Below are 25,001 nucleotides of genomic sequence, written 5' to 3'. Positions count from 1 at the left end.
ACATGACCAAGAAAAAAAACCCAGAGTGCCAAACAATAAAACCCCTATGAAACATTATAAAGCAGATTGTCAACCAATAAGACAATGGCTGACATTACAAGGGTTATTAATACAAAAAAGAAACATTAGAAATTGTATTTCTCATGGGCTGATCCCCTAGAGAGAGACCCTACAACCTTTCAGTTGCTGCCCATTGTTCCTCACAGCCCCTTTTGAGGTTGAGGCACCTTCAATTCCCAGGATGCACTGCTTTTATCTATAGACTTTATAGTGCTTAATTTGTGTGGACAATGGGAACCAATCTTTAACAGTGTGTTAGAAAATAGGGCACTATCACCTAAACCCTTTGATGGCCCTTATGTATGCTGACAGAAAATGTCCTTAGAAGTTCAACCTAAAAGTGGACATACATCTTAGACCGATTCGGCAGCTTATCAGCCCGTGTATGAGCACTAACTACAGGCCTGCCCGACCAACATCTGGCCTGAAATTGGGCAAATCTCAATCGGGCAGGTTTGATTTCTTTCAGCAGATGGGGGACCGTATCGGCTCGTTGATATGGTCCTGAACTGACAGGCACCCATACCCGTCATTCTAATTCGATGGGCACTAATGACAGGCCTGCCCGACCGACATCTGGCCTGATATTTGGCAGATCTTGATCGGGCAGGTTTGATTTTTCATCAGATTGGGGACTGAACCATTGGGAACCCATACCCAACGTTCTAATTTGTTATAATGATAGTGCCCAAGGGCCAAACGACCAAATTAGCCTGATATGGCTCACCCTTAGCTAGAGATATTGGGAAAATAACCGCTCCTTTGGCGACCTCACCAAGCGAGTGGATCTTAGCGTGTATGGCCACCTTAACAGATAGCAACCAATCATATTGTGATTCATATATCAGACCAGACCAGTGAACTGACCCTGTTGACTGATTAATGGAACTGGAGTAAATGTTGCACAGTTGCCTATAGTTGATAGCTGAATCAAGTTTTGGGGGTGTCACTTGGAACTCACCAATTTATGTTAACTAAATTAATTTTATATGTCCCTGAAAATAATCTTTAAAGAAATAATAACTGAGTCTCTGTTTTACGTGTGTTTATTTTTATCGCTTTGAATCTACACGGCTCCAGGAACCACATGTGAATGTTTCTTTGCAAGTGAGCGTAACGGTGCCTGAATGGGATTTAAAGTGTTTATGGATCACCAAGAAAGAGAACAGGTTTATATTCACTATGGGTCATATGTTGTCATATGTCATATGTTGATTTGTCACAAACAGTTTATATCAAAGTGCCTTGGTGGTTATTTACACTGATGCAGAGGTTAGTAAGAGGTTAAATATCTGTATATGAATTATCTGGCAGTTTCACATAAAGTACATTCAGGTGCTATGGTGGGAAATGGGCATTTTGTTACCATTTACACTCAACACTTACGGTCCTACAACACAATAAAAGAGAAGCAGATGAAATAAAAATAGATGAGCCTTTGATGCATGCCTTCATGGCGACTGCTGGTACACTTACAAAAAAAAGTTTCCCTCCTCAGTTAACACAGCTAAAGATGCCCCAGATGGAATATTAGAAATCACGCAAAGCTATTGTCTTATAAATCAATTATCTGTTATGTTGTATTAGAATAAATGGCCATGTTTCCACTGCAGTGCTAAAAACTGAAATGAGTTCCCATGGTTTGCGGATGTCACTTAACTTACACCTTCACGTTGGCTGATGATGATTATTGGTAGACCCTGATCAGGTAGTTTGCGTTCACATTTCGTGAATAGTTGCGACCGTTGGTAAGCGGATGAGTAAGCACGAGTTAGTACACAAGAGAGGATCATTAAAACGAGTCCGTTATTATTTTTCAGACTAAAGGAACAAAAAAAGAACTGCCTTTCTTGAACATCAGTTGCTCCGAGTCATTTGTTCATAGACTAATATTATCTGGAAAGCAGACAAAATCTTTCCACTTCTATCCTCCATCCATTTTATACAATAATAATGAAGGCTGTGTTCGTAACAACTGTCACCCACCTCTGAACAAAAAGGAAAATGATTATTGCCTGGCATTATGCAGAGCTCTTGCTGTTCTGAACTATTCATTGGAACAGAAAGAACCTCTACAATCCTGACCCAGTATTGGGTTTGTGCTTTTTTATTTCTTTCTAAAAAGTCTTCAATCTGCAGAGGGTTTCATACGCTCGTCTCCCTAAGGTACATAGTGCCGATGTTGTAGGAAACCTTTCTCATTCTAACCGATGTTAAAGAAGGCTTTGGCTGCTTCTGACCGCTGTCGGCCTCCAGGAAATAACAGATCCCGGGTATTTCTTTTGGGAAGTTGTCTGGAAGCTCCTCACGTGAACGGGGTACAAAGTGAAAATTTGCTTCGTCTTTCAATAGTCTGCAACAAAAGGAAATACATATGAGTGCTGTTAGGGCAATGTGTTTTACAGTGGATTTGAAAGTAAGAAAGAATCCTTGGAGACCTATTCATCAAAATTAGTATTTGTGCATTGTTCTATTTCGAATGCATCACAATTGTATTTTACTTATCGTTTTTAAATGGGTTGACAAACTCAAAAAAAAATTCAACAAACTCGAATTGACTAAATAGTATAAATTTTGCCTAGGGCAGCGCCCATTGGCTTCTACACAACCTTGCCATTGGCTTCTACACGACCTTGCCATTGGCTTCTACACGACCTTGCCATTGGCTTCTATACGACCTTGCCATTGGCTTCTACACGACCTTGCCATTGGCTTCTACACGACCTTGCCATTGGCTTCTGCATGACCTTGCCATTGGCTTCTACACGACCTTGCCATTGGCTTCTATACGACCTTGCCATTGGCTTCTACACAACCTTGCCATTGGCTTCTACACGACCTTGCCATTGGCTTCTATACGACCTTGCCATTGGCTTCTACACGACCTTGCCATTGGCTTCTACACGACCTTGCCATTGGCTTCTACACGACCTTGCCATTGGCTTCTATACGACCTTGCCATTGGCTTCTACACAACCTTGCCATTGGCTTCTACAAGACCTTGCAAGATTTCAGAAGCCAAAGATCTACATTAGAGTTTTTCACATTTTATCACTTAATAAATATCAAAAATGTGTGTTCTATGAACCATTATTAACTTTCAAGATTTATCAAAAAAATGTTTTCAAAAAAATGCCAAAATGACTTTCCTTCTCCTTTAAGACCCATGTTAATAAAAAACTTAATGATGTATAATTCACTCTGGGCATTTCCTACTGAAATTTGAAGAAAAGATATTAAAAAGGGGTTCTAAGATACTCCCTAATTGTATACAGTATACACAATGACAAGATAAACTGACACATTTTATTAATTCAATGCTTTTGTGAAGGCCTTGATCAGATCCAAATACAATTAATGTCAAGCAAAGTTTGATAAATATAATCATATAAACGTATCATATAATTCATATAAAAACTGAAGGTACGGCTGTTCAACTTGCTGCTTCATGGTTCCTAACAGGTGAAGTAGTAGTTGCAATCTATGTATTCATCCAGCAATGCAATATATATATAAATATGCCTTCATTACAAGTGCCTGTAATATGCCCAACAGCTTGTTTATATGGAGCACAGCTATCCTCCCTGTTGTTCAGCATGTATGCCGAGATTGTGCCGAGAACTCTAAAGGTTGAAAACAACAAAAAATAAATAAAAATAGCAAAATATTTAGGGGCACATTTACTAAGTAATTGAGATAAAGTCAGATTTTTTCTTACTTCTAGATAATTTAGAGATTTAACAATTGGTTTTTCGCCAGAACTCGATTTTTTCGTTATTGTTCCCCCAAAATTTGAGTTTTCAGAAAATTACTCCCATAATTTGTGATTTATTAATGTTATGTTAGTTTTTTTTGTAAAAAAAATTGGCATGTTTGATCTGTCAAGTACGATTGAGTCCTATGGAAGCCTTCAAATACTAGAACTTTTCGAGTTTAACTCAAAAATGGTTAAAACAGTGAATATACAATGTCAGTCGGTCCTTTTGCTACACACATTCAAGGGGGTGTTAATCACATCATTGTTTTCTATTTAACCCAGTTTCAAGGGGAAATTAATCCCATCATTGTTTTCTATTTCCCCCAGTTTCAAATGGAAGTTAATCCCATCATTGTTTTCTATTTCTCCCAGTTTCAAGGGGGAAGTTAATCCCATCATTGTTTTCTATTTCACCCAGCTTCAAGGGGAAGTTAATCCTATCATTGTTTTCTATTTCACCCACTTTCTAGGGGAAGTTAATCCCATCATTGTTTTCTATTTCACCCAGTTTCTAGGGGAAGTTAATCCCATCATTGTTTATAATTTCACCCAGTTTCTAGGGGAAGTTAATACCGTCACTGTTTTCTATTTCACCCAGTTTCTTTGGGAAGTTAATACCGTCACTGTTTTCTATTTCACCAAGTTTCTAGGGGAAGTTAATACCGTCACTGTTTTCTATTTCACCCAGTTTCTTTGGGAAGTTAATACCGTCACTGTTTTCTATTTCACCCACTTTCTAGGGGAAGTTAATCCCATCATTGTTTTCTATTTCACCCAGTTTCTAGGGGAAGTTAATCCCATCATTGTTTATAATTTCACCCAGTTTCTAGGGGAAGTTAATACCGTCACAGTTTTCTATTTCACCCAATTTCAAGGGGAAATGAATCCCATAATTTTTTTCTATTTCACCCAGTTTCTAGGGGAAGTTAATACCGTCACTGTTTTCTATTTCACCCAGTTTCTAGGGGAAGTTAATACCGTCACTATTTTCTATTTCACCCAGTTTCTAGGGGAAGTTAATACCGTCACTGTTTTCTATTTCACCCAGTTTCTAGGGGAAGTTAATACCGTCACTGTTTTCTATTTCACCCAGTTTCTTTGGGAAGTTAATATCGTCACTGTTTTCTATTTCACCAAGTTTCTAGGGGAAGTTAATACCGTCACTGTTTTCTATTTCACCCAATTTCAAGGGGAAATGAATCCCATAATTTTTTTCTATTTCACCCACTTTCTAGGGGAAGTTAATCCCATCATTGTTTTCTATTTCACCCAGTTTCTAGGGGAAGTTAATCCCATCATTGTTTATAATTTCACCCAGTTTCTAGGGGAAGTTAATACCGTCACTGTTTTCTATTTTACTCAATTTCAAGGGGAAATGAATCCCATAATTTTTTTCTATTTCACCCAGTTTCTAGGGGAAGTTAATACCGTCACTGTTTTCTATTTCACCCAGTTTCTAGGGGAAGTTAATACCGTCACTATTTTCTATTTCACCCAGTTTCTAGGGGAAGTTAATACCGTCACTGTTTTCTATTTCACCCAGTTTCTAGGGGAAGTTAATACCGTCACTGTTTTCTATTTCACACAGTTTCTTTGGGAAGTTAATACCGTCACTGTTTTCTATTTCACCCAGTTTCTTTGGGAAGTTAATACCGTCACTGTTTTCTATTTCACCAAGTTTCTAGGGGAAGTTAATACCGTCACTGTTTTCTATTTCACCCAATTTCAAGGGGAAATGAATCCCATAATTTTTTTCTATTTCACCCACTTTCTAGGGGAAGTTAATCCCATCATTGTTTTCTATTTCACCCACTTTCTAGGGGAAGTTAATCCCATCATTGTTTATAATTTCACCCAGTTTCTAGGGGAAGTTAATACCGTCACTGTTTTCTATTTCACCCAATTTCAAGGGGAAATGAATCCCATAATTTTTTTCTATTTCACCCAGTTTCTAGGGGAAGTTAATACCGTCACTGTTTTCTATTTCACCCAGTTTCTAGGGGAAGTTAATACCGTCACTGTTTTCTATTTCACCCAGTTTCTAGGGAGTTATACTCACTGTTTCTTTCACCAGTTTGGGAAGTTAATACCGTCACTGTTTTCTATTTCACCCAGTTTCTAGGGGAAGTTAATACCGTCACTGTTTTCTATTTCACCCAGTTTCTAGGGGAAGTTAATCCCATCACTGTTTTCTATTTCACCCAGTTTCTAGGGGAAGTTAATCCCATCATTGTTTTATATTTCATCCAGTTTCAAGGGGAAATTAATCCCACCATTGTTTTCCATTTCACCCAGTTTCAAGGGGAAGTTAGTCCCATCACTGATTTCTATTTCACCCAGTTGCAAGTGAAACTTAAACACATTATTGATTTTAAAAAATGAGCGCCAATGCTCCTAAAATGGCTGCTGGAGCAATTCCTGTGTGTGAAGTTTACATCATCTGCAGTAAAAAAATGTCTCAAGGTAAGTTACACAAATAAAACATTCAACGCAGCATTACTGATAATGTTTCAATTGGAAAAAATTCTGAACAGTTTTTTTGCTTGCATTAAAAAAGTCATGTGACAAGAATTCTTAACGTGTTCTTCAGTGTGTGTAACGAGGCATTTCTCCATTGGTATATTTCAGGTGGCATTAAAAACCCCAATTCCCCTCAGTGCCATCTGTCATTGCCATGAATGGAAACTGCCGCCATCTTGAGAACTCTTGAGTTTCCAATTATGGCAATGACAAGTGGCAGGTATTAGCCAATATGTGTTACCCTATACAGGTATGTCCTGATTGGGCAACAAGTTACCAGCCATTATGGCCATTTGCCAGAGTCAAACTCCTTATGGCTGGCCTGCAAAAAATCTCCTGTCCCTTCCTCTATAGTTTTGGTCACATTCAGAACAATATTCCTAGACTGTAAATGTTTCCTTACAATGTTCTTTATAGTACTACTGTAAATATAAAATATAATTCAATGCAATGCTCTTCTTTAGCAAGCTTAGAGAAAATAAATTGTAGTTTCATAATTGCAAAGAGTTTAATTAATGCAGCGACTGGTATTTTGGTACAGCCAGTGTAACAGAAAGGCAAAGATTTATTTCTTTAGAGATGTGAAAAGAGAAGGCAATTAGAATGGCTCCCCTTGTAGTTTTCTCACCAAGAGAAATAGATACAAAAAAGAGCAATTAGCTCTGCAGAAAAAAAAGTCATTAGTGTTCATGCTTTTAAAGAAGCGCTATAATTATCCGTAATATATGCAACTTCTGGAGTCTCGCGGCTGAGGGTATAATGTTAAATGCGAGTGCTCCAGGAAGTTTGTATTCCTTTCTGAACAACAATAATCATAATAATAAATAACGCTTGTATTTAAGATAAAGCCAGGAGGTCTGTGTGTTAATTTTACTTTTTTGGTAGTTTAGGAAGATGCTTTTTTAAGTGCTAACCTTGTGTGTACCTTAATTAGTGCAATTATTGCTCTTAATTTTACCTGTTTGTTACATCCATGCTAGTCACCTATTATGCCTACTGTTGCCTTCAACTTGATACTACAGCTTGTAAAGGTAGTATCCAAGGCTTTCCCCAAGTGTTTATCTTGTTTCTGTTATGTAGGAAGTCCAGTAGAGAATACAGTAAGTTAACGTGGCTATACACTACGGCAGTGATCCCCAACCAGTTGCTCGAGAGCAACATGTGGCTCACCAACACATTGAATGTTGCTCCCAGTGGCCCCAAAGTAGGTGTTTATTTGTGAATTTGTGGCTTGAAAGCAAGTTTAAGTTGCATAAAAACCCAGTTTAATGCCAAAAGAGCCTTCTGTAGGCTGCCAGTCCCCATAGGGGCTACCAAATAGCCAACCATAGCTCTTATTTGGCATCCCCAGAACTTTTTGCTCTACGGTCACCAAACGAGTAGGTCTTTCCAGCAATATACCCACCTACGGTGCACAATATCAAAGTTATCTTAGCTTTCTAGGTAAGCAACATTTTTATGCAGATACAAGTATCTACTTAAATGCTTTTGGGGCTCCAGATTCTTATCTGCAGTTCTACCGGTTGCTTGGATATTTCCCAAGTAGTGACCATAAGCAAGGGAGAAACAAGAATTATCACAAGCTCTGGGCAGGTAGCAAACAATAACATTGGAAACCAAGCAATACCAATGTGTTGGTTGATTTCCCACTTTAATATCTGCTGCCTCGCCAAGCCTTTGGCCTGTCCATGATTTTTCTTCTTTTTTCTCCATGCCTAGTTGTCCAGCAATGATCATAAACAGTAAGGTACAATAAAAGGGCTTAGGAAGCCTTAGGAAGAAATGAATAGTCTGGGTTTAACTTACATTGAACAAGGTAGGAGGTACAAGTGTATAATTGTGTAACGACTAAAGGTGCCCATACACGTGAAGATCCATTTGCTTGGCGAGGTCGCCAAGCAAGCGGATCTTCTCCCGATATCCCCACCTACGGGTGGGCAATATCAGGGAAAATGTAGGCTAATTCGATCGTTTGGCCCTGTGGCCAAACGATCAAATTATAATGGCGGCAATGGGGCAATCGATTCGGGGACCACATCAATGAGCCGATCAACGAGAAGATGTGGTCCCCGATCCAACTAAATCTATTAACCTGCCCGATTGATATCTGCCCAATTTCAGGAAAGTTATCGGTCGGGCATGCCCCTCGTTCCTGCCCCTACATGGGCCGAAAAGCTGCCGAATCAGTCCAAGGGACCGCTATCAACAGCTACAATCGGCCCCTGTATGGCCACCTTAAGTCTTTGTGTAGATGTAAGCACTGGCAAATGATGCCAAGAGCAACTACATGCGTACTCGAGTGTGTCCAAACCTGAGGTGAAAGGCTGTTATGTTCCAGGAGCAACCTGAAGTAAAAGTCTTTTGATGAAAATCTATCTAACTAATCTAACTAATAACAGTAGGTCAGGAATACTCCACTGGAAGATCGATTTCTTCATTTTTGAATTAAGGTTTTTTCTAAGTTTATTTTTCCTTGAGTCAGAAAAACTGGATAATGTTATGTCATGAGAAATAAACTCGATCACAAACATTACATTATTCCATTCAATTTTTAAAATGTGAATGTTTAAACAGACTGGTAAAATAATAAATAAAATAGCTTGAAGGTTGAAAATACATCTTTCATTGACTTGAAGATTGAAGAGGCAGGACTGTGACATCACAAGGCAGGGAAGAGGCGGGACTGCACCATCACAGGGGCGGGGCTATGACGCGGGGATCTGCGAACTGGTTCCAAGACTAGACACTACAATGTTCTAGTGCTCCCAAAGGTAGGATCTGAGTTTCTTTTTGAAGAGGCTAACAGAGAGTTCCCTACTGAGGAATTCATGGATGTACTGCCAGAGGTAAGGAGCAGCGAGATAGGGAGGATTCAGATGAGACAAAGGTGCAGGTGTAGTGATGGAGGCTCTGAGAGGCCCGGAGAAGACAGCTAGGAATTTTTCTACACTAGGACCCACTTACTTCTTCCTAACAGATAAGATCTGGTCAACCTTTTTATTGCACATTTAAATATCTAGGTATGGAATGAGTAACTTGCCATGATGGTTCTGAAACATATGGGATTTGAAGAGATACTACTACTAATATTATTTCCAACTTGACTTGACTTCCCTGAATGTGATAATTGCTCATAAGATTACAACCCTTTGTTGTTATTAGGTATTCCTATACAAGCAATGGAAAATAAAATATAACACAATGCATTTTCCACAACTACTCTACCTAAACAATAACAAGTGACTACAACTTGCACTCCCCATGTGTCTCAGTGTAAAGGTAGCCATACACGGACAGATTTAAGCTGCTGATTCAGGTCCTTCAGGCCAATTTGGCAGCTTATCTTCCTGTGTATGGAGACCTCCAACCAGTTTATGCAATATATCTGGCCTAAAATTAGCCAGGCTTGATTTTTCCCGTCGGATCCGGGGCTCATTCCTATCACTGCAATTTGATTGTTTGGCCCGAGCGCCAAATGATCAAGTAACTCTGATATTGCGCACCGTAGGTGGGTATATTGCTGGAAAGATCTACTCATTTGGTGACCGTGCCAAACAGGCAGATTTTATAGTGTATGGCCAACTTACTGTATTCTCTCCTGGACTTCCTACATAACAAAAACAAGATAAACACTTGGGGAAAGATTGAAAGCATCAATTTACTGCCCAAATTCTGCCATCTGAAAGTACTAAAATTGTACTTCAAAACCGACACAGAAAACTATTGGAAGTTTAGTAAAATGTATGCCCAATTTTAGTTATATATGCAATGCATCTGTTTTTGGCATAAGGACTAGGTCCCATGAAGTAATAGGAACCAAACTGTGCAAATTCATTATAATTACAGTAAGCACTTATCTCCACTATTTATAACAAACTCCAGACTTTGAGGAGTCTCACACCTCATTCCTTCTCATTCTTAACTAACTGTCCCAGTTCTCTGGCTTTGATTCCATTCCATTTGGATCCTTCCCATCAGGACTTCCTTAGCTTACATCTCGCATTGCTTGTTGCACTGTATAATGTACAGTATGGCAGTATGTCTTTGCCATTCTTGATCTATTTGCAAATGTTGGCCTACAATAGAATTCCATAAATTGCAATATATTTGTCTTTGACCAGATATTTTAGGCATCGGTTTATGGAATCATTTAGGTTGTCTTTAGATAAAATATATCCATTTCCAACTCTCCCCCTTTCCATGAATGCAGACTGGCAGTGCCTTAAGGAGCTTTGGACAGAACAACAAAGCTGATCAGGGATATCAAACAGTTGCCTTTATGTTATTCTTTAGAACACATGGTCAGGTGGCTGCTGCTAAATGCTTCTCAGATTGATAAGATGAGATAGTGGTGCTGGACTTAAGTGCCTGGGCTGCTTTGCCAATACTGATGATTGTGACGTCAAATAAGAATTTAAATTGAAATCTCCATATATAGAACTGTACTGCCTTGCTATTGCACCACACATTTAGATTTTATACATTACTAGGAGCAAATATCAGCACAGAACTGCGCCAGTCCAGTAGGTCTGCCATCTTGCACTTGACTATATTTTTGCCATGCACCAGTATCCGCGTGGTTTTGCCATGTACCAAATGGATACAATGGGCCAGATTGGGAGTGGTATTAAGAAAATTGAATTTATTTTTCAACTTGAGTTTTTGAGATTCATTTTGTAGAATGTGATTTCACTGCGAGTTGGTTTTTACTGTTTTGTGCTATCAATTTTTGTTTTAAATTCAAATATTTTATACACATTTGAGATTTTTGAGTAGAATTGGCCTCATAGTGTCAGGTCCTGGTCATCCTGTATGCAGTGAATAACTTGGCTCAATGCCCAACATTTCACACCAGGAATAAATCTGCAAGTTTCAGCATTTGTCCATCAGTGAATATTGAGGGCATGTGGGTATTTTTCCCAATATACAGAATGGAACCGATTGCCTTGGCCCTGCCAGCCCTTCACAAAGTGGACATTTTAGAAATGTATGAAAGGCTTTTGTTTCTGTTTTCATCCTAACTAAGCACAAACCATGTTTAGAATATTTAGAATACTCACTGGTATGTTGTCGGGCTGACGTTGATTCTACGAGGGTGGCTTCCTGATTCAAATTTGCTAGCCAGAGTAACATTGTTTCCAAACAGGCAATAACGGGGCATTCTTACACCAACAACACCAGCGAGGACAGAGCCAGAGTGAATTCCTATTCTCATCTGTAAAAGGAAAAAGACATGGATGTAAGAACAATTCTATATGATTATCTGCAGACGTTAGCATTTGATGACGGGACTTGCTGTAGTTGGGTGATATAGCGTGACGAGGTTGGGAAAGGGTTGTACCGTGACCCAATTCTGGGGTCAGTTGGTCACACAAACCTATACGTTTCACACCACTTGTAACCCCCAAGGGTAGCTTCTCAACAGCAGCCCAGAGTACACAGAGCATGTGCAGTGTCACTGACGCTCAAAAGATGACAAGATGGGGTGCTGCTATGTAGAACTTTGGTGCCACAGATCATTACAAACACAGGGCTGTGCTGCCTCTGGCCCGGTGCAGTAAGTTCACTATACAAAATGCACAGTTTATATTCATATACTTTTTAAAGCTTTACTTTGCGTTAAAGGACACTTTATCTTTTCATTCATTATTACAGTGATGTTAGCATTTATATTCTGAGACAATTTACACACTGGGAAATGGGTGTGTCATTTTGCAACATGTGGAGCCAGATGCATCATAACATCTTGCTCCATTTGTACTGGTTGTTCTGCAAGTTGAATTGGTTTGTTTGTCATTTGTTTACATCACTCTACATGATATCCTTCTCCCAATGTATGCTGTATGTCAGACAGTTTTCTATAAGGTGCTCCTGATAACTAAAATGCATACTTTTCCTGTTATCTCCTTCCCCATTTATAAATTAATGGGCAATGACTGTCTGTCCTTCATTTAGATTCACACCCCCATATGTAATAAAAGGCACTAAGTTTTCCCAGGAACAGTAACCCATGGCAGCCAATAAGATGTTTGGATGGATCATAATGTGGATCATAATGTATTGAAGGAATGGTGTTATACCTTTTGGGAGAAAAAGTATTTCTGCTTCAAACTGTAGTTGACAGTATGGCTATCCAGGTATCTAAAGCATTACAGTGCCCTCAAACTGCTGTAATCTACTAAATAACTAACATAGTGATTAATGTTGAACGTTTGAAAAGTTTTTCAGATTACTTTCATTTCAGAAAGTAAAATGAAAAGGCTAATAATGACCAATTCCATGTTGATTTATATGAGGGACTGTTTATTTATTCCCCAATTTATACTATCCACGTTGCTGCCTCTCTCCTTCGCTTCCTTTATATGTCTCAGCTCAGTGGCATCTTTCCCATTAACACGCCTATCTCACCTTTATTGTCTATTCCTCTTCCCACTCCTTTGTTCTTCTATACGTGACATCATTCCCAATTACTTTTTTATAAGCACTTTACAGACAGTAGCAGTCTTTTATTCTCACATCTAAGCCGTTTAAAGGCTAGCCTTTTGCTTATTATTAATGCCAAGGCATACACGACTCTTGATTGTCACTTCTAATTAGCAGCAGTCACAATACAGGGGATCACTGCATGTCTCTTCCAATTGCACCCTGGGTGCCCCAACCCGGGGAGCCTAGATATACTCACAAAGATATACCTATGGGCAAAGACTACTGGACAAAATATGTTGAAAACAGAATTAAAGGGAAACCACCCAACGCAATTAAGCTTTTTGAAAAGTAAACATAATTGCAAGCAACTCTGCAATATACATCAGTTAAAAATGTGCAGATGATTTTTAATGTAATAATATCATTTGGAACAGTTCCCTAAGCCCCGCCCCCTGTTCCCCTGCTGATCTGGCTGACTACTTTGTGACTCAATAAAATGTAACAGTAGTCAACTGTCCTCAGCCTGCCTTCAGCCTGCATCCTCCCAATCCCACAATCCCCTGCACACGTGATGTCAAAAAGGAAAGGAACATCCCAGTGCAATGCATTGTGGGTTATGTAGTTCCTGCATGCTGTCTGTAAGCTGTGGAGAAGTTGTTACAATTTGTAACATCAGTGTTTTAGTCCCTCCTCCCCTGCCAGGATTTCAAATGATGCAGAAAGAGAAGAACTGTTTTGCAGCTGGATTTCAGCATATAAACATGGTATTTAGTCCTACTTTTTGAAAGAACAGATATACAGATAGATATATACATATAGGTATATTGGGGTTTCTGTGTTCCCCTTTAATGTATTAGTAAATATTGCATGTCTGTCTGAAGCTGGACAACCCAGTTTATACCAATATAATTTTTGAAAGATTTAAATAAAATCAGGTACATATGCATGCTGACTTTGCTTCCAAAATGCACATCTTAGAATATATGTAATCGAGAATAAAAGTTAAAAATGGAGGCTTGTTATAAAATTAGGTTAGCCTCAGTTTTAACAGGTGCCTTTAGGGCCTAATCACATAGCTAATTACAGGACGTTCCAAAGGAAATATATTGGAGGAGGGGGGTCAATTCACTGCTTGTTTTTCTATTTGATAGAATTATTTTATATATGGATTCAGCCAAAAGATGGACTATTAAATAAGGCTTACGGATAGGCTCGGCCTAATAAGTTATTCTACCAGCATGTAGGTTGTCAACAGACACTCGAATCTCAAAAACTTGGCTGCTTAATGGGAAAAAAATAACTTGAATGCAGAGATTCCTCACATACCCCTCCTAGTCTGAGAAATTTCAAGCTAATCTTGAAAACTATGAGAAATAGCTTGAATTTAGCTAACGCAGAACCCATTGGCTTCTTTTGTACAAGGACTACCAGCGTTTAGATGCCGAATGTTTATAGAAGAATATTTAGTAAGTTTTTTCATAAATCTAAAGTTTCTGAAATTCGAATTCCCAATTTTTGCCATAAAAAACAACTATCGCTGTAAAAAGTCACATTTGAATGTTGTTATATCTGCCCCTTAGAGAGGTAGCCCCTGAAATGATAGAGTTTGGGTCAGGCTCAAGCTCCCAAGCATAATAAGCACTTGAATGATAGCAGACTGTAAGCTGCTGATAAAACCAAAAGGTTTAAGAAACCTGGGTAAAGATCTCAATTAGATTCACAAGCTTATTTGTGGAATTTTGATTGGCCAGTGAAACCTTTAAACAACATTCTCCATTAGCAGAATCGTGGAATTTATTTCTGTCTGTTCCAAAAACTCACCATCATGGGTTTCAATTGTGTGGCATCTCTAGTCAGTGAGTATGCCTGGGTGTGTCACGTGGAGTTGTTTGCCACCTTTGTACTTACTGTTTGGGTTCCTGTTTGGGGTCAGCAGTTGTCAAATTTGGTTCAAGACCCCCCTAAGCTCCATTGGCATGCCCAGCATCGGCCTGTGTGAAGTTACACAGAGAGATTGGCCTGACAATGCATGCTTTCTCGTTCAGGCAGATCTTCACTCCATGTAGTTCAGGGATCCCCAACCTTTTAGCCACATTCAAATGGAAAAAGTGTTGGGGAGCAACACAAGCATGGAAAAGGTTCCTGAGGGTGCAAATATGAGCTATAATTGGCTATTTGACTATGTGGACTGGAAACCTACAGAAGGCTCTGTTTAGCTTTACACTGGGTTTATGAAACCAAAACTTGCCTCCAAGCCAGAAATTCAAAAATGAGTGCTTGCTTTGAGGTTGCTGAGAGCAATATCCAAGGGGTTGGGGAGCAACATGTTGCCCAGGAGCCACTGGTTGGGGATCACAGATGTAGTTCTATACAGGCCGATGTGGGCCAGCGAATGAAGCTACAGGTGTGACAGCATGAAAGCAGATCCCATTCCCACAGGCGGAGGAAAGTGGACAATCTGCTACATGTGTCCTTACCACTAGAGGTCCAGCAAATGACCAGGGCCCCCCTCCCTTAGCTTATATCACATAATGCAAAAGAAAGGGAGAGGAAATGCACACAAAACGATTTGCTGGCGTAAAAAATACCTCCAAACTATTTATAATACAGACCAAACGTTTCAAGGTCGTTACGCCCTCTTCATCAGTCGAAAAAGCGCCCACAATTCAATATCGATGCCAAACACCCAACAGGAGCTGTAGTCTCGCAAGAGAGTGTGAGCTTGTTTAACCCTGTGTGCGTGTCTACGTCAAAACACCAACGTAAACATCATTCTGTGCCAACCAAATGGTGAAAATGGGAGCCATCTTGCTAACATTATATTACATAATGGGTCAGACTCAACTGAGTGAACGTTCACTTGAAAACTCATGGACGAGATTCGATTTTGAGGAGAAGTACTTTTCTCCAAATCCAGTTCCAGTTTTTTCCCATAGACTTCAACTGAGTTTTCAAAATTTTTTCAAGTGTTTCATAAGTGTTTCTGAATTAAATTGCATCTCAAATTGAATCTCGTCCATGACTTTTCACATGATAAACCTTTATCTCACTAAATTGAATCTGGACCAATATGTAAATGTGTTGAAGGAAATCTGCATTCACAGGTTTTGTTTTGGTGAGAAAGATTAATTGAAAGCAAAACTAAAGTGTCAGGATCAGTGAGGATTCGAACACCCCTTGGGGTGTTCCTGGCGGCGTGCGTTTGCCTCTTGAGCCACTGGATGCATTTTGGGCTGATTTCTGTCTGATTCTTCTATTTTCTGTCTTCTACTTCTGTCTGCTCCTTTTGCTCCACCCACCTCATTATCCTCATGTGTTTCCCATCTCCTAATCTTCACCCTTTATAAGCCTTTCCCTGACCACTGCCCCTTGCTTGGTCATTAAGTGTTTCTTGTGACCCTGCCTCCGTGTTCCCTGTTCCTGTGACTATCCTTGTTTTTGTGCTGGTTCCAAGCTCCAGATTTCCGTGTCCTGTTCCTGCTTTCTGCCCTGTTCCTGTTCTCTGGTGCCCTTCCTAGTTCTGCCTTGATTTCCTGGTTCTGACCTTGGCCTGTCCTCGACTTTGTTTGATTGCTGCTTGCCCTGACCTTTTGCCTGTTTTGGATTCTGCCTCTGCCTGCCATTCTATATTCAGTGTGTGTATCCATAAGTGTGCACTGTTACGTCACTAGGTATTAAAGTTCTTCACTATCATCATGGCCTCTGACACCAGTTCTGTGATCTATGGTTACCCAGTCTTCAGGCTCCCACCTTCCTGGTACTCCACGGCGTCTCCTCAGGAAGATTGTGACATAAAGTTTCGGTGGTTGTACCAGCCTTTCTCAAGGTGTGTGTAAACATAAGAAAACATATGTTATATCATCTCTGCAGCCACAGTTCCAAAATTTTCTAAGACATTCTAGATGCCACACCTGTACTTTATCACTTTTTTCATTTCTTAGAGGCCTACTTGACCGTTAAAAACATCAAACAGTATATAATTATGATTTTCCGGAATAATTAAAGAAGGAAAGGTAAAAACTAAGTGAGCTTTATCAGAAAGGTCTATGTAAATACAGCCGTAAGCACTCACAGAAATGCTGCACTGAGTCCTCTATCAAAAGAAACACAGGATTTCTTGTCTCCTTTTTTGTAAACATGTTCTTCAGTATCAGTCTTCCTCTCTCAGAAAAATCCTTCATTCCCAGGGTTGGAGTTTGTGCAGCTCTCTCCTCTCTCCCTTTTCCCCCTCCTATAGGAATTCACTCCCCCTTCCACAAGATTGTGTGATCTATGCTACCAGCAGCAGGGAAGCTACTGAGACCAAGCTGAAACGGCAGCTGCTATCTTAAACAAACAGAGGCAGCTTCTAGGGCCCTTTACTCTAGCTATGGTAAAGCTTTCTGCAGAATAAATATCTATTGGCAGCAAAATGCCAAAATGCCTTTCCTTCTCCTTTAAGGAAAAAAGCTTCATATTTTTATTGCTGTAAAATCAGTATTACCATCATTTTCTTCTTATATGCCATCCTGAAAACGAGGTGTCTCACCCATGTCGCACAATATCGGAAATTGAAATAGTGCGGATTTATTTTCTAAATGGATTTTTCCTGCTCTAGAAGTGGGAGAATTGATTTATTGCAGAGGAGAACATGTTAAGCCTAATCCTGAGGGTTACAGCTTTTTGGCATTTAAACTTCCCAATGTGACTTCATCCTTCCAACCTACTTATCTCTTTCCATTAGCACTCGGTGAAACAGGAAAGCTGCACAAGATTACAAGCAATACAATGATAAAACTACTAACACTGCCTAGAAAATGCACACGGCTCCATTATGTATGCAAGGAGCAGAGCAAATCCCAAACGGCACCTATTTAAATGCTATTCACAGTTGTACTTTGGGGTATGCTCCTCTTTACTTGTACCTTGCAGTACCAATTGTGCTGCATGAGTTTAAAGATGCAAAGTGCAAGGCACATGGATACCCAGAAGTGCACCCACTAGTCCAGTCAGTTGCCACTGAAATCAAGCAACCACATCGTATTTTATCATTCAGATTGCAGAAAGGTACCACAAATTCAAGAAGAATTAAAAAAATAAAAACAATCTCTGATCTCAATGGCTGTAGGACCCATTTACAGAGACCCGGGGAAGACGTGCAAGAGCACTAAGCGGCCCAAGAGCCCCTTTCACCACTGGGAACCCCACAGAATGAATGCCATATTACCCCCTCTCTTAGCAGAGTAATCCATAACCTAACCTCTCCTTCCACTATAGAAAACTCCCGTTCCGTTCCTTTCCTTTTTTGGCCACAGGGTAGGGTATTATGGTTGGATGAACAAATACAATACAAGCCAGGGAAAGGTTTAAGCAGAACTCTTCTGTGGGAGCACTATGCTATATGCCAGGGGTGGCCAGACCTTTCCCATTGACGATTGACCGACGACCGGGGAATTCGAAGTGCGACGTGAATGCGTACCTACGTGACGCAGCGTACATACGCATTCACACAGCACTTTCGCATCCCCGGCTTCATCTCAGTCCACCAGAAATCCACGCGGGATCGGCTGGTGAACCGCGATCAGCGTATTGGCCACCCCTGCCATATGCAATATACATAATATACTCAGTGTCTGACCCCCACTCCGAGTAGGTCAGTGCTTTTGCCATTGCACACAGAATGCCGATCCCAAACAGTCAGGTCTTTGCTTGAAGTAGACTATTTAAAACTAATTGTTGATTGGTTGCTATGGAAACAGCACCATTTCTATTTAGAACCTATGTTCATAAATCAGCCTCTTGCTTGACAAATGTGAGTTTTTCTGATTTTCCTTGGCCCAGTCCCCCTCCCGCCCCACTAGCTTTTTCATGAGAAAGTGTTCTCCACCTTTGAGAATCTGAATTCCATTGTTTCCTTGGGCAGAATTCATGCAAGTCTGTGCAATATCCTTTTGTGGAACCAATTTGCAAAAGAAAATGCATTTGTGCTAATGTTAAGGGCTGTATTTACGGAATAGCTAAAGCATTTTCTGCTAAACAATGACCAGAAAACCTTTTTAAACCAGAAATGTCCTTTCCTTTCAAGCAGTAACCCGTAGAGCGGAGAAACCTTGCATACAAATAAGTTGTCCTGCATTTAAATGTGAGAATTAATCATACTGCACACTCATTGTTGGAACAATAGCTGATGAATCATATAATAAGTGGAAAGCCAAGGAGCAGCATTCTACAAAGCTTAAATGCGCATTAAGTTGCATAAAATCAATTTGCCGCTTAGTTTGATGCCCATGTTCTACTCGGGACCAGGGCTCTCATCCCCTGCATGGTGGAAAATGCAACGAAAAGCCGTGACTTAATTGAGCTTTGTTGATGTTTTCCCCCCAACAGCTTAATGATTTTATAAAAAAAAAAAAGTGTCTTTTGACAAGTAATTAAAATCAAATTAGAACCTTGTGAAAAGCTCTGTGCTAATTCCCTCTTTGCTAATGATTGCTCACGTTTAAAGGTGTGAATAACAGCTTTCACGTCTCTTTTTGCTCCTTGATCCTATTTTAATGATCGGAACTGCTTTATTGAGGGAGATCACACAGGTTTCAGCACTTTAAGCCTATTATCCCTCACAAAGCTCGGCTATGGGCAGCCAGTGAATTTCCTGGGCAGGGATCACATGACTGGAGACCACTTTGATCACCGATTCTATTCTTTCAGCCCACCTTTACTTTGCATTTCTATCATCTCATTTCTACTGCCTGATTCTGCGATAGCATAAATATCATTTATTATGATTAAACATTCATTAATGTAGTATTTTCTATTGTCTGCTTTTTTTATTTTTCCTTTGAAAAATTGGGAAAAAAAAGCTCATACATTATACATTTAGTGATTCCATTAAATATTGAATTAAGGAATGCACTGATTTTATAATGTTAGGTGACTGCAAGCCCTTATTATAAACAGGGTTTATTTTTCCTTTATATAGGCATTTATATTGCTAAGGCATAGTGACATTGTCACTACATAGTCACCAGCAAATGCTATTCTTCACTTCACTTTATTCCTATACAGAATGTTGAGTATTGCTATGAAATATAGATACAGTCTAAATAATAAGTTTAAATCCCAATTGTTCCAATAGGGACGTATTAGGGATATTCCAAATTGCACGAATGTCCCTGATTGGCTCATAGATATGGTCTGTACAGGTGTTTGCAAGCATATATGTAGAGCCATGCACAGATGTCTGTAGAATTATGAATTATGGGTACCTGTATAGGTCTTCTACCCAAGTATTTGAAGTAGAGCTATAAAGGTATAATCACTTGGGGAGGGGGGTGTCAAATGTTAGGTATTTAGTAGTGATTATAATCGCTTACTTGATAACTGGCCTAATGCGTCACTTTGCTAAAGACTCCACTAACAGAGGGTATTTCTGTAAAAGCTTATATTAACCATATATTTACTGATATATATATATTCCAATTTGGTGAGATTCTTTAATAGGTCACTTAACAAACTATTAACTATCTGTTGATTAGGTATTCATTCTGGGGGTATAGTTTTCCTTTAAAAAGGTGGAAAAAGATTTGGCACCACCCAGTCATTATACCTTTCCTTCTCCCTTAAGGTAGGTTTAATTAATGTAATCATATCATTCAAAATTACTTAACAGGGAGAAACAACAAAGGGTAAAGGGAGGGGGTTGTATTCCAGTAATCTATTATTTACCTTGCAAGGACCAAACATTTTAACGTCCCATTGTGCCATGTTTAGCTCAAAATATAATATGTTCAGTACAAGCCCTATTCAATGAACTCATTTTGACTAAGGGTGTATACTGCCTATTTAATTATATGGGGGCAATTATTGGATTGGGGGAGGAATGATTAGAAGCTCGAATTAGCCCACTACATTGGTGGCCAAACAGAGCAAAGCTTTACTCATTGTGTGACCTTCCTAGTAAGCGGATCTTATCTAGCGTATAACCAGCTTTAAGCAAAAGTGGAAACATATAAAGAGCAGACACAAAATGAAAAGGGCAGAAAAGGAAAAGGAACAGAATTGAAAGAGAGAAAGCTGAACATAGAGGGCGTCCAACCTTTATCCATCCATCTACTGATAAACTACAACTCCCAGAATCCTTCTTTAGTATGCTAGTGTGTAAGCAGCTGAATAGACACAGGTTGGTTATCCCTGGAATAAAGTTTGAAAAAAACCATTGATTGAAACATTATATAAATACTGTATGGTATAACATTCTCTGCAGAACATTGCTAGGGAATACTAGGTCTACAGGGTCTCTGCAACACAATATTGCTGATCTTTTTAAGCCCTCCATAAAATTAAATAAGCAAATGCACTGACCTGAAAACAGCAATTATATCTTCTAATTTAAGCTTTAAATCACAACTGTCGTGAATGATCCCATCAGTAAGGCAATCCAAAATTCACATGCAACAGTGCACACAGGCTTTCATCCTAGTCTATTATGGATCTGTATCCACTTTACATGCTTTGTTTAAGCAGCCTATCTTTGGCCAGTTATTGTAAATGGCAATTCTTATGGTACACTGGTATATAATGATATACTACATATACTATATTATACTATACTACGGTATATATATATTCTAATTTCCCAGCCAGCCACAGACGTGCCAACACACAAGTGAAACAAAAGTGTATTTACTCACGTTTAGTGGTATGATACATACATGTATAAAATGTAGATTTGCTTATAGGGTATGAAAAGGGATGTACCAAATCCGGGAATCAGTTCAGTCAAATCACAATGTCTCTTTTATGATTTGGGTGGAAAGATACTAGATATACCATCCAGGTCATGGTATATCTAGTATAAATAAATCTAAATCACTGAAATGATTACCTAACAAGTCCAGTTGCTTTGGATTTATTTATACTAGATAGTAAGCAATACTACACTACCGACTACTAAAAAATACTACTACACTATATTACTACTACTACAGTACACAATATTACTACACTACACTGATAATACACAATACTACTGCATTAACCCTTGCTAGTATGTCATATGTCATAATATATACTTGCCCATACGGATTCTCCCCACTTGATGATGCCGGAAGATACATAAGAAAACTATGCAAAGCAGAGGCATGTAATACTTTGGTTTATGTCACACAGAGAGATAATGTTTTGGTACATAGTACCATAGTACATAGCTCTTGTATTGCTCTATAATTTCTGTGCATTTTACATAAAGAATAGCTGGGGTAGCTGTATTTTCTCCCAGGTATGATTCATAACCAAGAAGAAATATATTTCATTTGTATTAATTTCCTCTTCAACACAGAAGTGATAAATGAGATATGCTTTAATGCTGCCATGCCTGAGTTTTATCAATTCTAATCCCCTGGAAACGTCTGACAGTCTTATATAGGAGCTTTCCCATCAAAGCACTGTTTATCCATAGCAATAGGGAAGTGACAATACTGTAAGGACTTACATGTATATAAATGCAACCTAATTAAATGCCATACAAATAATTACTTTAATTAGAAGATACAGCTATCACTTTCCTTATATATATAGTGATGAGCGAATCTGTGCCGAAAAATTCGCAATTCTTTCAAAAGATTTGCGAAACGGCGAAAATGTCGCACGTCAAAAAAAATTGTCGCCCACGGCTATTTTTTTGTCGCGCAGCTATTCTTTTGTCGCCCACGGCTATTTTTTTGTCGCACAGCTATTCTTTTGTCGCCCACGGCTATTTTTTTGTCGCGCAACTATTCTTTTGTCGCCCACGGCTATTTTTTTGTCGCGCAACTATTCTTTTGTCGACCACAGCTAATTTTTTGTCGCGCGGCTATTCTTTTGTCACGGGCAACAATTTTTGGACGCTCAGCGAATTTTTTTATCCGTTTCGCGAAACAATCCGCCAATGGCGAAACGCGAAGATTTGCTGTGAATCCATGCCTGGCGAAACATTTCGCCCATCACTACTTATATACAGTTTGCTCAAAAAACAGCGCCCATACGTAGGGGCTGAAATTAAAAAATGGTTCCGTTGGGCACAATTTCATTTGAATATAATGTGAAAAGAAGGCACTTTTTTGACCTTCTGGGGGAGGGATTAATAATAGTGTCAGTAAGAGTGCAGTTCCAAAAGTCTCAGCCGCCATATTGTAACAGGGTCTTGAGATCTCAATAGCCTTGGATATGATACTTGTTCAAGAAGTCACCCAAGCCCCTCTTAAAAGCGTTCATAGAATCTGCCGCTAAATTTGAGTTTAATTCACAATGTTGTAAATTAGGAGAACTGACTACACATTTTTACCATTTATACAGCATAAAGGGTAAAAATTAGTGAAGAGCGAATTTTTTCAGCAGGCATGGATTGACAGTAAAATTCTGCACTTTGGGCTTGGCGAATTTTTCACGAAACAGTCGGAAAATGTTGCTGCAGAAAATTTGCGGTGGCATCAAAAAAAGCAGCAGTTGGGTCAAAAAAAGAGTGACATTTGCAGCGAAATTCCCCATTTTGCCATCGGCGAGTTTTTAGCAAAATGGGTGCAGTGGAAAATTCGCAGTCACGTAAAAAAAAATGTTACGTCAAAGTAGGCACGGTAACGTCAAAAAAAGGAAATTGTTAATTTTTCACCGTTTCGTGGATTTTCCGGCACAGCGAAGCGGGACAGATTCGCTCATCACTAGTAAAAATGTGTAGTCATTGCTCTTAATATACAACATTGTTGTACATAGTCAAAAAATTCTCCTCTATACATACAAAGTCCAAATAATGTAGCAGCATTTTCGCCCCAATACTTTCCCTCTAGTAGCAAGAATGACGTTCAAAACGTTGTAACAACAGATTGTCAAACATGGCACAGCTACGGCACAAAGCAACTCGGATCCCTGTTTCACTACGTGTTTATGAAATTGTAGAGATGGAAAAATGTCAGAAATTTAATCTGTGCATTTGTCAGTGCAATTGTGACATTTTTACATTTCTCTTTACCAGCATTTTTGTGAGTTTCCCCTGGAATAATAAATACAAAGGAGGTAATTATACAGGTAGGTTGGAGGAGAAGAAATATATATTTTCCTCTAACAGTGGATACTAATACAACACATTTAGGTCAGTGTGGGTCTGTATGTGAGTGGATAGATAGGTCAGTATGGGTCTGTATGTGAGTGGATAGATAGGTCAGTATGGGTCTGTATGTGAGTGGATAGATAGGTCAGTATGGGTCTGTATGTGAGTGGATAGATAGGTCAGTGTGGGTCTGTATGTGAGTGGATAGATAGGTCAGTATGGGTCTGTATGTGAGTGGATAGATAGGTCAGTGTGGGTCTGTATGTGAGTGGATAGATAGGTCAGTATGGGTCTGTATGTGAGTGGATAGATAGGTCAGTATGGGTCTGTATGTCAGTGGATAGATAGGTCAGTATGGGTCTGTATGTCAGTGGATAGATAGGTCAGTGTGGGTCTGTATGTGAGTGGATAGATAGGTCAGTGTGGGTCTGTATGTGAGTGGATAGATAGGTCAGTGTGGGTCTGTATGTGAGTGGATAGATAGGTCAGTGTGGGTCTGTATGTGAGTGGATAGATAGGTCAGTATGGGTCTGTATGTGAGTGGATAGATAGGTCAGTGTGGGTCTGTATGTGAGTGGATAGATAGGTCAGTGTGGGTCTGTATGTGAGTGGATAGATAGGTCAGTGTGGGTCTGTATGTGAGTGTATAGATAGGTCAGTGTGGGTCTGTATGTGAGTGGATAGATAGGTCAGTATGGGTCTGTATGTGAGTGGATAGATAGGTCAGTGTGGGTCTGTATGTGAGTGGATAGATAGGTCAGTGTGGGTCTGTATGTGAGTGGCTAGATAGGTTAGTGTGGGTCTGTATGTGAGTGGATAGATAGGTCAGTGTGGGTCTGTATGTGAGTAGATAGATAGGTCAGTATGGGTCTGTATGTGAGTGGATAGATAGGTCAGTATGGGTCTGTATGTGAGTGTATAGATAGGTCAGTGTGGGTCTGTATGTGAGTGTATAGATAGGTCAGTGTGGGTCTGTATGTGAGTAGATAGATAGGTTAGTATGGGTGTATGTGTGTGCACTGGGGTTTGCTCAGAATGGTTTCAACCCAACTTTACTATGTAACTATGTAGTAGGGCTTGTACTGAACATACTTTTTGCTTATTGTTTTAATCATGAAAAAAATCAATGTTTTTTGTTATTTCTTGCGCTAAATAGGGCAAATAGGGTTCTCGAAGCTC

The 25,001-nt window shown here is 39.4% G+C and overlaps 1 protein-coding gene across 1 annotated transcript in view; it reads right to left on the bottom strand.

Annotated features, from left to right (window-relative positions):
* Positions 1–1,090: 1,090 nt before the first annotated feature.
* Positions 1,091–25,001, bottom strand: part of gucy1a2 (guanylate cyclase 1, soluble, alpha 2) — a 126,129-nt gene continuing 102,218 nt past the window's right edge. Inside the window, 2 exon segments of the mRNA NM_001126907.1 lie at positions 1,091–2,413; positions 11,398–11,552. Coding sequence (NP_001120379.1) covers positions 2,206–2,413; positions 11,398–11,552 — 363 coding nt within the window. The 3' untranslated portion in view covers positions 1,091–2,205.

This window comes from Xenopus tropicalis, chromosome 2 (assembly GCF_000004195.4).
Source record: "Xenopus tropicalis strain Nigerian chromosome 2, UCB_Xtro_10.0, whole genome shotgun sequence".
NCBI lineage: Eukaryota > Metazoa > Chordata > Amphibia > Anura > Pipidae > Xenopus > Xenopus tropicalis.
This window is presented reverse-complemented; position numbering and strand designations above follow the sequence as displayed.